Source organism: Saccoglossus kowalevskii, chromosome 2, assembly GCF_978046115.1.
Source record: "Saccoglossus kowalevskii chromosome 2, keSacKowa6.1, whole genome shotgun sequence".
NCBI classification, from domain to species: domain Eukaryota; kingdom Metazoa; phylum Hemichordata; class Enteropneusta; family Harrimaniidae; genus Saccoglossus; species Saccoglossus kowalevskii.
The window spans coordinates 2,465,132-2,480,769 of NC_140642.1; the positions used below are offsets into that span (position 1 = coordinate 2,465,132).

The window sequence follows — 15,638 nt, forward strand, 5'->3', positions numbered from 1 at the left end:
ATTTTCACACCACAACAAAATCTGTTTAGAATACTCTAGTATAATATACTGCTTTTACTATTATAGCTGCTGTTATGTAATACTAAATCCGTCAATAGCCGTTATTTCTTCATTTTGGTATCACTGAATAGAAAAGAAAACCCTTCGTGACAACTGTCACGGCCTTAAATTACGCTTACTGAGAGAAATATGTGTTCCTGCACGGCTTTGCTCAGTGCGCCCTCTACGGGAACTTGTAAGATTCATAACATAACAAAGATGGCGGCCTCCGGTGTCAAAGTGAGTGTTGAGCCCGTCCTCGAACATCAAATACAAGAGGTGGCACTGGATGGCCAAGAAACCTATGTAACGTGAGTACGGGTGAAACATGGTTCATCAGTTTAACTATAATATTTGGTTTATTGTTTTTTTTATTCTGGTTCGGTCGATTTATATCAAAATATAGGCGACTATGATCTCGATTCTCTTCTTGTACGGCTATGGCTCAAGCCTCTACATCCTTTGCTGTGAACCTCATAGAAGCCCAGACACCACCAACCCACGCTTAGCAGATAACGTAGATCAGAGATGCAGTATATAGTGTGTATATACGCATAATAATAAAAGAATATTATTGTCCGAACTTGTTTCCCAATGGTTTCAAATCCTCTCCCCCCAGTCTAAAACAATGTTCTCAGAGTCACCAATTTAGGAATATTGTAGCCATAACCATGGAATATAGAACTACACTGTATAAACCAACACCATACTGGATTTAAGTATTTATTCAGAGTTCCAATCCAAAACCTCTTTAGTTGGTCTAATCTCATTAAGCAGCGCCCTCTTTTGTTACTTGTAAAATTTAAAACTATTTATTCATGTCTTAATATTCCTCTTCAGGCCTCTGTCTATGTCAGAAAACCTTACGAAACTTGCACATAAGATAGACTTTGGTAAATCTGACGAAGACGAGGTTAGTGGTGAGAAAGAAAAGGATGAAGAATTGACACCATTCCAGCCTCCTCAGTGGCCATGGGAATCAGTGAGAAATAAACTGAGGTAGGGACATTATCCTGGACGGATAACATTTATTTACTACATGTAGTACCTCAAAGGATGACTTGTGTGGGCACACAGAAGCCACAACACTGATGTATGCTTGTTGAACGTTCTGAGGACACTCAGGTGAAGTCAAGTCTACACTATATTCATACTGCATACAAATAATATATGTTATCTACTTTTATTTGTCATTACGTATTCAAGTACTTGTTTTTCTCATAAAATGTTTTTGATACACACTACCAGTAATAAAAACTATTCATAAAGATGCAATAAACTATATTATAATATGTGGTTATTACGAGAAAACCTCAAAGTACCGGTATGCACAGACAGTCCAGCAGACTATCTACCAACGCGCAGCGAAGGTCGATGCGCTGCGTACTGTCTGAGTGTGCAAAATTATGGCACACTGTAACTAATGGCGTTACAGTGACAGATGTATAATAATTATTATTTTTAGATATCAGTGATGCTTTGTGATAATGTACAGACCTGATGAGGCTACAGTCAAACACTATGCATATTATGAATATTTTATAGTGTTGTACACTTCCTGAAAACACACACAAAAAAAAACTTTTTTAAAAATGTAGATTTAGCATTATATATATGATAAAAGCACTTTAACAGGAAGTCCTCAACATGGGATTGTGGGTAAGAAAGAAGCACTATAACAGGAAGTCCATGACATGGATTGTGGGTAAGAAAGAAGCACTACCGGTCATTGGCGCTGCAGGCGGCGTCTTCTCCACCGATCTGACGCATATCGCGCAAGGTGTGCCGGAGTTTGTTCCAAACTTCGAACATTTCAAAGTCAATCGTCGATTGGCACGTATTTTACGAATGTATCGTTTAAGAGGCATTTTTACTAAATAATGATAAATAAAACTTAGAAAAAACATGTAAGAACAAACTGAGCCCAAATTAGCAATAAGTTTACGCTGCTAGTGTCTGTTTCGGAAGGCGTTCTATGCGTGATTTTATCGCGTTGAACTAGTTGAAACCGGAAATTACGCAGGTACTTTTCAAACTTCAAACACAAATTTGATTATCGTTATTATGTGTTAGTTTCTGTTGTTTCGAATATTGAATTATTTATGACATTAATATTTCACTCACTAAACAATATTTCACAAAAATATGTGATTGAAAAGCAACTTAAATTGGAAAAAAAATTATCAAGTTCCGTGTATAAACACAAGTGTAAAGAGGCGGCGGAGCGCTATTTTAGCCAAAATCGGCTAGTAAGGCGTCATATGACACAGGTTTGTGCTGGGACAGCGCTTCCGGTGATGACACAACGATTACTAGTATAACAGGAAATCCACAGCATGGATTGTGGGTAAGAAAGAAGCACTATAACAGGAAGTCCACGACATGGATTGTGGGTAAGAAAAAAATCACTATAACAGGAAATCCACAGCATGGATTGTGGGTAAGAAAGAATCACTATAACAGGAAGTCCACGACATGGATTGTGGGTAAGAAAGAATCACTATAACAGGAAATCCACAGCATGGATTGTGGGTAAGAAAGAAGCACTATAACAGGAAGTCCACGACATGGATTGTGGGTAAGAAAGAAGCACTATAACAGGAAGTCCACAGCATGGATTGTGGGTAAAAAAGAAGCACTATAACAGGAGGATGTGATCATTTTGCATTGATCATTTCTCGTTTTGTGTGTACGACGGAAATTACTATTTATTGAAATAAAATATCACATCTAGGAGCTGAACCATTAATATGTGTTGTTTTTTAGTCCCCGTTCGGACAAAGTCTGAAAACGGGGACTTGTAATTTGGTCTCCATCCGTCCGTGCGTTCGTTCGGAGTCATATCTCAGAATCTCTTGGACCGATTCCGTTCATTCTTTGCATGTGCCTAGTACTTTATGTGGGACATATGCACATGCAGTGGTTTAGCGATTCGATTCAAAATGGCCGACTGGCAGCCATCTTGTTTTTTGAAAATGTTGTATTTTGGACATGCTTTGTCAGTTGTCATTCAAACTTGGTACATAGATTATACATGTTAGGATACATGTCCATGACGATTTATTTCGCAATTAGATCAAAGATGGTCGACTGGCAGGCATCTTGTTTTTGTTTTTTTATGTGGTATCTTGGACGTGCTCTGTCAGTTTTCATTCAAATTTGGCACATACATGTACTTTATACATGTTAGGATGCATGTCCATGACAATATGTTTCAAAATCTGGTCAAGGATGGCCGATTGACAGCCATCTGACTTTTTGGCCTTACTACTATATTTTCACAATTTGGCACATACATCATACATATCAGTGTGTTTCATAATCAGATCAAAGATGGCTGAATAACAGCTGTTTTTATTTTTGCCATATTACTATGACATGAAACACGTGTTTTGATGTAAATAAACAATCTGTTGTATACACCACTTGGAACTCAAGTTTCAAGGACACGCTCGCGACAACCCCTCCGCTTTAATATGACGAGCACAAAGAGAACTTAACGGGAACTGTGTCATTTTCAATGACTTGTTATAAATATAACACTTGTTCTTCGTCTTGTGTGCACCTCAAAAAAAGGTTAATTAAGGATTACACTTATCTTCAGTCGAGAGAGTGGTGTTAGTAACAATATGGGACGACACTGCCTGTAGGAGAAGATGTGAAGCACTGTACTTAAAAAAGGCAATTGTCCTGCAGCCCACTTGTCATTTTCATACATTGCTGCTGCTCTGACTATTTATTTTAACTTTTTATCAAATTCTGCACCACCACCAAAGTACATGTTAAATATCATCGAACATTCTCAGTTCAGCAAGTTCAAATTGTGTATTCATTCATTTATTAATTCATTAATAAATGTACTTTTCATAGGCAAATTTGTATCATTTCAGACCTCGCAAGTGAAACATATAGTGGATATGCTTTGGAAATTGGAAATTTTACATTTGTAAAAATGTTTTCATGGAATAATTATGAAATACATGCACTGGTGACTGATAGAGAAGTTATGCAGTCAGTATCCATTTGCTCCGTTTACACAACAGCATTTTATCGAAACCCTGCGACTTGAGCCGGCTTGAATTTGGCTCCTATAAACCCTCGGGGTTGAGCTCTGATTGGATTGCATGTATGTATGGGGGTCTAAAAACTAACTCTGCGACGCGATTGTGCGACTCGCCGAATGTCGATTATTGTACTCTTCGACAGGATCGCAGTGTCACTCTGCGAAGAGCACGATTCCTATTGGTTGGTGGGTGGGTCGAACAGCGCGAATCCCAATGGTCGATGTTCACTGCATGACTTATAAAAAATTAAGTTTTAAATGGTAAAAATGGTACGGTAAAAAAAAAGTGTGTGAACACACAGTCACTTGGGGGCTGAAAATCAATAAATACTAATTTAAAAAATAAATCATCCGCTATACGTATATAAATAAACAAGTTGCGCATACTCATTTTCAGCCAATCAGGCGTACTGTAACAGCGAGTATTTCCTTGATTTACCCAGAACTCTGTGCGAATCCCCCTTGATTCTGGCCGCTGGCCATTTTCGTTCATGACATTTGTGCAGTTTTGAATAAAACCAAGTTAGCGATTATGAACAATGGTTATTAATGTAACACCTGATCCCCTCTAAAATTTTTGTTTCGCATTTTAAGGTAAGAAATTGAAATTTGAAACCGACAGGGTGTCGATTTACTAGGTGCTTTGTTTCACAACTTGTTTATTTATAATATACGTATAGCGGATGAATTTTTTTTTAAATTAGTATTTATTGATTTTCAGCCCCCAAATGACTGTGTGTAAACACTATTTACCGGCGACATGCCACACTGTTCGGTGATCGGCAAGCACATGGAAGACAAATTGTGGGACCAAACAAATGACACATGGTTTACGGTGATTAGACACATCACACCGCTGGCTAGAAAAATTAAATAGTGTAACGTGCACATTAGTTTTGACTGCCTGTTAATTTACGGTGTAAAGTTATCGCCATCTTGGAGTTGTAAGGCTTCGTCCGGACGACTATGCTCATTAGCATAGGCGGCAGCTTCAAAGCGAGTGGAACGCGAAGTACTTTTCATGCGTTCTGCTACGAATGTTGTACGTCAGCTTTGACTTTGTTGAATGCATCAGGGAAAATAATTTGCATGCAGTGAAAAAAAAATCATTCACGATGTGCAACGTTTTGTCATGACAGCAGTTGTTTGCAATCGTCTGCCTTCATTTAGATCATAAACGGACTCCAAACTTGTGGTCTACGATCGACTGGCTGGTATTTTAACCAGATATGAAATACTTTGTAACAGTTGGGAAAAGTAAACAAAAACGGCGTTGGTTGTGGTATGAATGGAATTATTTTTGTATCATAATTTTCGAAGTCAGTATTAATGAAAATTATGGTTTATTTTTTTAAATGAACGCCAAATTTCGGTGGTCCATATTGATCTTAATGTAGCGGGAAGGGAAATTTTTTTTATCTAGATTTTTCAATAATTGATAAAACGGTTACTTTGTACCTTGATTCATCATCCCAGCTTTTTGATATTTCGGAAAGACCAGTGCTCAAACGCTAACACTACTACCGTTTCGTGAATAGTTGCATAATGTTTCTAACATGTACATGTATATGTATACTACTGGTAATACTCTGTTGTTGACGATTCTGATAGAACAGGTGACAAGCTTTCTGTCGCAAACAATGCATATTAATCTAACGTCCATTGTCAGCATTATTATCAGTCAAGACTTCGTCTGAGCATGGAAGGTACTAACGGAAGGAGCCACGACGCTATTGTTTTAACTTTGCCCCATGATCATTTGTCAATGTGTGTTCACAAACATTGGTTCTGTTCGCTCTTAACACTTTCGTACAATGGTTACTCCAGTCTCGAGCATTCGGTAATATTCAGAGCATGTTCGGAAGCGATAGACGAACCTCGCATGTAAAATGCTGAAAATGGCGTCTAGTTTGAATACTGTTGTTTCCGGAGTTGTTGGCGAACTTTAATGAAAAATTAGCAGATATAACATCTATTGGAGAAGAACTGATGAACTATCGTGAATCTTTTTGTATTTGAAATGGTGATGAGACTTAATCAATGATTGCCTGTGACAATAACCATTACATTATTCACTGGTACCATTGTCATTGTGTGGGTTTGACGCCCGAAACTATTGAAATTTTCGACCACTGGGCATCGGCGAACGCCACCAGAAAAGATAGTATCAAAAGAAGGGCATGCCTAGACACTTTCTCTGTGATAATATTTTTTAGGAGTCCTTAGGAATTTTTGTTTTAGACACTGAAATCTTGTTCTTGTTACAGTTGCTAATAACTAAAACATGTGAAATATGTGAAGTCAAACGTTCATCTGTTGAATTTCCGGTTGTGAAATACGTATTTTGACCTATCACACCTAAACCAACTGAGTGCGCATGTGTGATGACCGTAGTTTCATAATGCGCATACATTTTATGGTCACATTTAAAAATCGGCGGGGTTGTACATATTCCGCTAACTCGTTACTTGTGTAAACAATCGCAAACTATCATCGACATCAAAAATGAGCTAGACAATGTCCTCATCAGGATTAACTTGGTTTGAAACAATAGAAAATAAGCCTGTTAAGAAGTTTAAGTGGCCACTTGAGAGGCGTCGTGACTCCTTCCATTAGTACCTTCCATGGTCTGAGAAATTGTTTTATTTTCTAAGTCTATATTCTATTTTAATAACACCATCTTACTAACGCAATGATGATGTTAAGAAAGAAAGCAAAGATGCCAATGAGAAGAGGAGGCAAAGAAAAATCTCCATATTTACTAATTTAGACTTGCCTACAGCCTGTTGCGATTCCGATATAAAATTACAGGACTTTCGCGTTCACCCCTTGTTTACGCAATTTATATTTATTTTTCAAGAATTTTTCATTTAGGTCATATTATGACCAACCTCGCAAGTGGTTCGAAAGGGACGATTAGGCTGAAATATTCGCATCAACGCGAAAGAGTTTCAACTACTTAACCGATGACGACACCGATACATGAGATCGTTGAAGGTCGGTGATCAGACGAGGAAGTGAGTACAGGAAATCTTTTGCTCGTCGACATCGGCCAAATAAACAAAGCCATCGTTCTGTTTATGCAGAGAGCGTGCACCCATCTAATTTTCCGTTGACACTGCCGTTTTAGTTTTCTATCTTCAGCAGTAGTTTCAATCCATTCACATAGCTTTACGTTTTTGTTCTCTTAATATTCTTAATAAAACGATATTGATTGCCTAGAAACAGTTTGACCCGCTACACGCTTTATTTGGGAATTCAAAGTGATGAATATAGTCATAAAAAATTATACTTCACACCGTGTGAAACGTACTTCGCGCTCTTCTCGCTTTAAAGCTGCCGCCTATGCTAATGAGCATTGTTGCGGACAAAGCCTTACAACTTCAAGATGGCGTTAATGTTACCAGCTTCCTGATGTTACACCATAATAAGGCAGCCAACACCAACGTGCATGTGTTTTGTAACCCCTTTCATCTCCTCCGGGAGATGTTATATATGTTAATTAATCAATGTTAAATACTTGCTGATTACTGAACCGTGCTTCATGTCGTCGGTAAATACTTGTTTACCGTAGTTCGCGAGCAGTCGCGAAATAACCATTTAAAACTAAACATTTCTATAATGCATGCTGTGTACCCTTAAATCGATCGACCATTGAGATTCGCGCTTTTCGACCAACCAACCAATGGGAATCGTGCTCTTCGCAGAGTGACACTGCGATCCTGTCGCAGAGTGCAATAATCGACATTCGGCGAGTCGCACAATCACGTCGCAGAGTTAGTTTTTAGACCCCCATACATACCTCTGGATTGGGCTCCATTATGGCTCCAACTGTGTAAACGCAATCAAGCCAAAAACACGCACTCAATCGCCTTCTTCAAGTAACCTCTCATTAAAATAGATAGATTGATAGCTCAACAAGAAACAGAAAAATGGTGTATGAAAAAACAAGTAAGGATGATTGAACCAGATGTAATGGAAATTGAAGAAACAGTTTAAAGACACCAAAGATAAAAATAGTTGAAGCCGTCTCGGTACGGCAACGTGTCTCTACTAGGTTTAGATTGACAATTGTTACACATATCACAGTTGAACAATTAAAAGATGGTAAATTTGCATGACAATAACTTGAAAGTATATACATTAGGTTAATCGATGGGACGAGCAGTAGTTCGGCTCCGATAGAATGTTGTGTAAACATAGCAATTATTTCACTTGCCTTTTTAGAACTTTATTAAGGGCATAAGCCGCTAAATGAAAGTGTGGATGTGTGGTTGACACTCCTGCCTGTTAATAAAAAATAGCACAGACCAACTCATCCAAGATGGTGGACGGCAAACTTCACAATGCAGTCTTTCAAAGACAATGACACACCTGAATCACACCAAGAAATGGTTTGGGTTTGTAAAATACTGATCACAATCATAGTTATTTAGATTTCTAAAGCACTGAAATTCAGGAATAACCATTGAGGAATTTCCCACCCAACAAATTGTGTATTTTTATGCCGGTGTTCAAAATATAGTATTTGGACAGTTTGGACCTGGGCCTAGCTTCTAGTCTATCAATATCTTTATATATTCCCAACTGAAAACCAGTTTTACCGCTAGTTTAATGGATTTTATTGTCTTATTAAAAGGTAAGAGTCAGTAGTACATGCAGACTTGTCTTGTATGGCATCTGCTTGCCCTCCGAACATACAAGCAGACATCACAACTCGACCTCAGATTTTGAGATGATTGTACCTTCAAAGTGGGTGGAACATAGAGTGATACCTTGTATTCTTATTCTCAAAGACAGGCCGGAACAGGAAGTGAGCAGAGACAAATGATTTTTTCTTTAGTGTTGGGGAAAGTTGGTTAGCGTGGGAGGAAACAGAGGTGTAAATTCATTGTCTATTCTTGTTTGTGATTTGTCCTGGCAACGTTTGGGGGATCGTTATGAAGTTCTATCTTTGAGAGGCCACTCATTTTGATTGCATTGGCAGGAAATTATGTTTTTAGCCAGTATTTATTGCATTTTGCATATTACCCAAGCATACTATCATTTCCTGTCAGCAGGTCAGACCCACTTACAGACTTAGAAATGAAGGACAACAATGTGTTAACAGCTATTTTATCTCAACTGCATTGTCAAGGTTTTTTTTACAGCACCACCCCTAACCCTAATCTTAACCCTAGCCCTCCACTTCAATTGTACATGTTGCCTCTAGATACCTATAGGTTTCCTCAGAAGGGGTATATATATATATATACACATGTATTGAAAAAAATATATCAGTTCTCCTGCAAAACTTACAAACCAAATCTGGTATGTGATAATTATGATGCTTTGTTTTGCTCTCATTTCCATCCAGGAATGCTTTCACTGAAGTATGTGTTCTAGCTGATGTACTAAGCATCGCCAAAGAGACACGGTATATGGTACTGGATGAAGTATCCCAAGAGGAAGCCATTTCAAAACCAGCTTTACAACTCTTAGCAAAGAAGCGGGTAGGTTAAAAACTAGTGTTTAGCTAATCATTGAAACTAATTTGTATGTATTTGTCAATGTTAGGTGTGGGGTGGGGGGGGGGGTAGTATGTGTTTTCTGAAGACATTCATCTGTAACAAATTGTGTACCTGTTTTTATCAATGTAGCCATTAACAGGACACATATCCAGTGTTTTGTCACATAGCAAATATGTGCCAGTATCTAAGAAAAGATCAGAATTATAAACATAAACACAAAAATCTGTCAGGTCAGATTGAACTGATCAGTTGCCTTGCACTTGACCTAAATAGAATATATAATACAAATAGCAAGGAGTAAAGATTTGTTTATCAAAATAACAGACCCATACCTTGAATGTTTATTTTCAGAGTCTTTCTGGAGCTGCACAGATTCTGGTTGAAGGTGCAGGCAGACTATTTAAGTCACAAGTTGTTTCTGGAAGTCTAAAAAGCAATAAACATGACTTCCATGTTGAGTTATTAAAGCTGCATCAGAATTGGAGACTGAAAAGGGTTGGTAAGAATATCATAGGTGACCTCAGTTTTAAAACAGGTAAGCAAGACTGCAGTGAGAAGTGCTATTGTTGATACACTAAATCAAGATATTTTATCAAACAGAATTGTTTCAACATACTAATCCACATTAATGTTGTAATGTTTTAAACAGCTCCTGTCTCTCTGTTTTTCAAAAATGTTTATGCAGCCAATGTTATATTTTCTTCCAAAGATATTGAAAAATGATGCATTGTAATTATTGACTGAGGTAATGAGTCACAAATAAAAATCAATTGCTATGAATGTATCAGTGGAGAAATTAACAAATATGTATTTTTTAGATTTTTTTATTTCTATTTGTGAACATTTTGAAATCTGATATTACCAACTTGAAGATAACTCTGATTTTATTATTGTTTTCTAGCTGGTTCTAGGTTTTGGCACACTGGAGCATTTGAAGTGAGCAAAGCAATTGAGAATGGCGCCACACCAGGGCAAAAATATCCATTAGAAATTACAGTACCAAGTGATTTGGAAGGGAAAAGTTACATACATGTGTGTGTCCAACCAGGTATGTTTAGATTTATTGATAACCTCAGTTTTCAGTACAATTATTATTATGAATTGTACTCAGCTGTGATATGTCTGTAATCATGTTTCTAATGTAGTCTTGCTTGTAAGATTTGATGCAGACTTTATATAGTGCACATATACAAGTCATTACAGAATTTAATAACTGTGTCCTGCTGTATGTAAGAAATGTCAGGCACATTTTATACAGTGCAGGTCAAATAAATATGGCAAAATGGCCATCTGGTGGCCATTTCACTTTATAAAACTTGTAGTCTGCTTTATCAAAAACTATATCCATTTGAATCTTGTCACTTACAAATGTACATTCAGTAAATGTGTGATCATTTAGACCAGATTGGTTGATACGCACAGACAAGAAATAAAGTCATCTATGTGCATCATATTATTTGACAGTTATACTGTTATGTATTTACTAATTTTATATATATAATTTTTAGAAGGAACAGACCTTGCTCAAGCTGGACTGTTCCACTGTCTCAGAGGTAGAGTGCCTAGTGAGTCGCTTTGGCAGGAAAAGTTGGAAGCTGCACAGACTGTCTTGTTTTGTAAAGAGCTTTTTGCCCAGGTAAAATTTTATATATCCACTGATACATTTTCTTACTATTTCCTGTGGCTCATGAAAATTCTTTTGTAATATGATTTTTGATTGCAGCTTGCAAGAGAAGCAGTACAATTGAAAGCACCCATTCCACATCTGGTGGTTGGCAATCAAATAGTCTCTCACGTATTCCCAGGAATTCAGCTACGCATTACACTTTGCCATGAAACAAACATAGAAAAGAAGGTAGGTACACCTACATTGTTATTACACCCTACAAATATACATGTCACTAATAAGTCTGTCTGCCTGTCTGTCTGTCTGTCTGCCTGCCTGCCTGACTGTCTGTCTGTCTGTCTGTCTGTCTGTCTGTCTGTCTGTCTGTCTGTCTGTCTGTCTGTCTGTCTGTCTGTCTGTCTGTCTGTCTGTCTGTCTGTCATCATTGCTCTGTTTTGTGATGATCCCTTGTATTAAAGAGAAGCTTGATACTAGATTTCAGTATGCAAATCACATTCCATGATGATGAAGATGGCTACTAGATTTCAGTATGCAAATCACATTTCATGATGATGAAGATGGCTACTAGATTTCAGTATGCAAATCACATTTCATGATGATGAAGATGGCTACTAGATTTCAGTATGCAAATCACATTTTATGATGATGAAGATGGCTACTAGATTTCAGTATGCAAATCACATTCCATGATGATGAAGATGGCTACTAGATTTCAGTATGCAAATCACATTTCATGATGATGAAGATGGCGACTAGATTTTAGTATGCAAATTACATTCCATGATGATGAAGATGGCTATTAGATTTCAGTATGCAAATCACATTCCATGATGATGAAGATGGCTACTAGATTTCAGTATGCAAATCACATTCCATGATGATGTAGATGGCTACTAGATTTCAGTATGCAAATCACATTTCATGATGATGAAGATGGCTACTAGATTTCAGGGCAGAGCTCCAGAAGGAGTACCTACACTTTATGCAAATTTTTTTTAAATTATGCTAATTTATTCATGACGTAGCAGTTTCTGTGCTCATGAATATTCATTAATTTGTGGGTCAATACATTTTAAAAGGGGCGATATATTATTTTTGGGGGAAGAGTTAGAAAGGGGGATTAGCAATCCTTAGGGGGTCAATACAAAAGAAGGGACCCATTTGGAGAGCAGCCATGCTCCTCGTGTCTGTTGTTGCACGTGACCTACAGCTGTCAACTGTGTTCCTTCTTCGACTGTGTTCGTTCTTCGACGACTTCGACTGGCTTCCATGTGGGGTAGTATTCTTGTGTTCTGTTTGACTTGAGTTTTTGAATCCGCTGTTTATGTTTTTAACGTCTTTCATGTCTTTTGTAGGAGTGTCCAATCCGTGATTCGAACTTGCGATCTTTGAGTTCCCAGCGCACTGTCTTGTCCTCTGTACCACGAGTGTCTTCACACAGGAGTTAGGATTTAAGTCCTATTCATAGGAGCACTGTCTTCACTAGCATTCAAAAATCTAAACATACTGGATTCGAACCAGCGATCGCTCACATTGCTGACATAGTACAAATCAACTGAGCTATGTGGGTAGTCATGCAAATTAAATAATTTGTTGTCATATTTAGCTTTATTGCCAAATGGCGTTTGCGAGAAAAAGATGGGCAGGCAAGGGAATTGAACCCAGGTCCTCCTGATCACTATGCAGAGAACTGACCCACAAGACCACATTGGATTGACTGGATGTGTTTGCATTTGATAAGACTATATAGTGTGTATATATATAGAAATACAACATATTTCTATTATTGAGTTACAATTGTCCAAAAAATTGCCAATTTTGTGTTTTTACTTGTGTTTTTACTATATGCATGCCATAACCCGTTAGTGTACATCTTGCCAATTGGGTGTTTGCCATTTGCGTTGCCCATACCTGACCCGACCCTAACCCTAATGTCAAGACACATTCCTGTTAATAATTCCGTTGCCCATACCTGACCCGACCCTAACCCTAATGCCAAGACACGTTTTTGTTTATAATTGCTCAATAATGATACTCTGTTGTGCACTGTCTGCGGGTAAGTTGCATTGATGTCAACTGATTAAACAAGTCGCATTTAAGTAATTTCCACTATTAACAAGTGGTTAAATTGTGACAATAAATGTGTGGACAAATATTTGAGATTAATTTTGGTGTAGACAACTCTCGTTTAATTATTTTACACCATTACAAGTTGTTAAATTGAGAGAATAAATGTCTCAACAAATATTAAATACTTAGTTTGATGTAAACAACTCACGTTTGATTAATTCCCACAATTACAGGTTGTTAAATTGAAAGAATAAATGTGCGGACAAATATTTTAGACTTATTTTTGTGTAGACATCTCTCGTTTGATTAATTCCCACAATTACATGTTGTTAAATTGAGAAAATGAATGTGCGGACAAATATTTTAGACTTATTTTGGTGTAGACAGCTCTCGTTTAATTATTTTACACCATTCCAAGTTGTTAAATTGAGAGAATAAATGTATGGACAAATATTTTAGACTTATTTTGGTGTAGACAGCTCTCGTTTGATTAATTCCCACAATTACAAGTTGTTAAATTGAGAGAATAAATGTGCGGACAAATATTTTAGACTTATTTTGGTGTAGACAGCTCTCGTTTAATTATTTTACACCATTACAAGTTGTTAAATTGAGAGAATAAATGTGCGGACAAATATTTTAGACTTATTTTGGTGTAGACAACTCTCGTTTAATTATTTTACACCATTACAAGTTGTTAAATTGAGAGAATAAATGTATGGACAAATATTTTAGACTTATTTTGGTGTAGACAGCTCTCGTTTAATTATTTTACACCATTACAAGTTGTTAAATTGAGAGAATAAATATGCGGACAAATATTTTAGACTTATTTTGGTGTAGACAGCTCTCGTTTAATTATTTTACACCATTACAAGTTGTTAAATTGAGAGAATAAATGTGCGGACAAATATTTTAGACTTATTTTGGTGTAGACAACTCTCGTTTAATTATTTTACACCATTACAAGTTGTTAAATTGAGAGAATAAATGTATGGACAAGTATTTGAAACTTATTTTGGTGTAGACAACTCTCATTTGATTAATTCCAACAATTACAAGTTCTTAAATTGACAGAATGAATGTATGGACAAATATTGACCATTATATTTGTGAGTAAATACCTGTTGTTTAATTAATTTCCACCTCTACAAGGTTGAGAGAATAAATGTGTCGACAAATATTTGATACTTATTTAGGTGTAAGAACTCGTGTTTGACCAACTTCCACCATTGCAAGTTGTTAAAATAATGAAATAAATATACTGGTATCATTGGATATTTGATTTAATTGTGAAACTTTCTAACAAAATGTTAACTGCTGGCTTCGAACCCTCAATCAACAATTCCGCAGACACGGTATAAATTCAACAACACCACAGAAGATATTCGTCTGTTGCCTGAATTGTTTTCGTAATATAGGGAACGCCATCGACACTTTAACAAAACTTACCTTGACTTGGGTCTTGTTTATCTCTTGTCACAATCTGGAAACTGTTGAACAAATTGCGCGTCGTCCAGTTTAAGACGTTAGTTATTTTATTATTTATTCATTCAGTTTTGTATGGTGGAGTTTTGTGAGGTTTATTATTTTTTTGCGACGTTCTTTGTTTACTTGTTTACGGTTTGAGAGATTTCAGTTTATTTGATTTACGTTTTTACGGTAGCTCTGAGCGGGACTCGAACCCACTGTCTTTTCAAGCTAATTTTGTTTTATTTTGATGGCACGCTTGTGTACCACGCCACGACGTTGGTCGTTAAGTGGTGTTCATTTTTCTAACTACTCCAGTGTTCCGATGAGTTGAACGGAAAAGCCAAAACGATTGCTGGTTTCTGATTGCTTCGGTTCTGGTGAGTGTGTATCTAGTGTGATTCGAACCCATGTCGTTTGTATTGGGCGTTTTTTTATTTCCCATGTTAGCTACGCCGTAATATGCAACCACTTCCCCGTTTTATTGTGATTTTGAGTGTTTAATGATGTCTTCCTCACGCGTCACGCCATGACCCAGTTTCAACCACACGGCCATTTTGCAACACAGTTCGTGACCCTCGGCGTCACCCGACTGACTATATGAGCGTTCTCTTCAACTGTTAAGCTAGTAGGATTTATTACCGTTATTATCATTATATTGTCACGTGATTTGTTTTACCTTATGTGTAATGTCTTCAGTATCTTTATTGTAATTTGTATATACCAATTCGTATATACCGAGGAAACGACCCCGATTGAAGGTCATGTATTTTATGACGTCACCAATTCGTGTGTAGGTACTGCTTCTAGATCTGTGCCGATTTCAGTATGCAAATCACATTTTATGATGATGAAGATG

The 15,638-nt window shown here is 37.1% G+C and overlaps 1 protein-coding gene across 1 annotated transcript in view; it reads left to right on the forward strand.

Annotated features, from left to right (window-relative positions):
* Window positions 1-241: 241 nt before the first annotated feature.
* LOC100375757 (mediator of RNA polymerase II transcription subunit 17-like) overlaps window positions 242-15,638 on the forward strand; it is a 120,177-nt gene continuing 104,780 nt past the window's right edge. Inside the window, exons 1-7 of the mRNA XM_085507745.1 lie at window positions 242-350; window positions 880-1,038; window positions 9,459-9,594; window positions 9,964-10,147; window positions 10,514-10,660; window positions 11,121-11,248; window positions 11,336-11,467. Of these exons, the coding sequence (XP_085363871.1) occupies window positions 259-350; window positions 880-1,038; window positions 9,459-9,594; window positions 9,964-10,147; window positions 10,514-10,660; window positions 11,121-11,248; window positions 11,336-11,467 (978 nt within the window). The 5' untranslated portion in view covers window positions 242-258. The remainder of the gene's footprint in view (window positions 351-879; window positions 1,039-9,458; window positions 9,595-9,963; window positions 10,148-10,513; window positions 10,661-11,120; window positions 11,249-11,335; window positions 11,468-15,638) is intronic.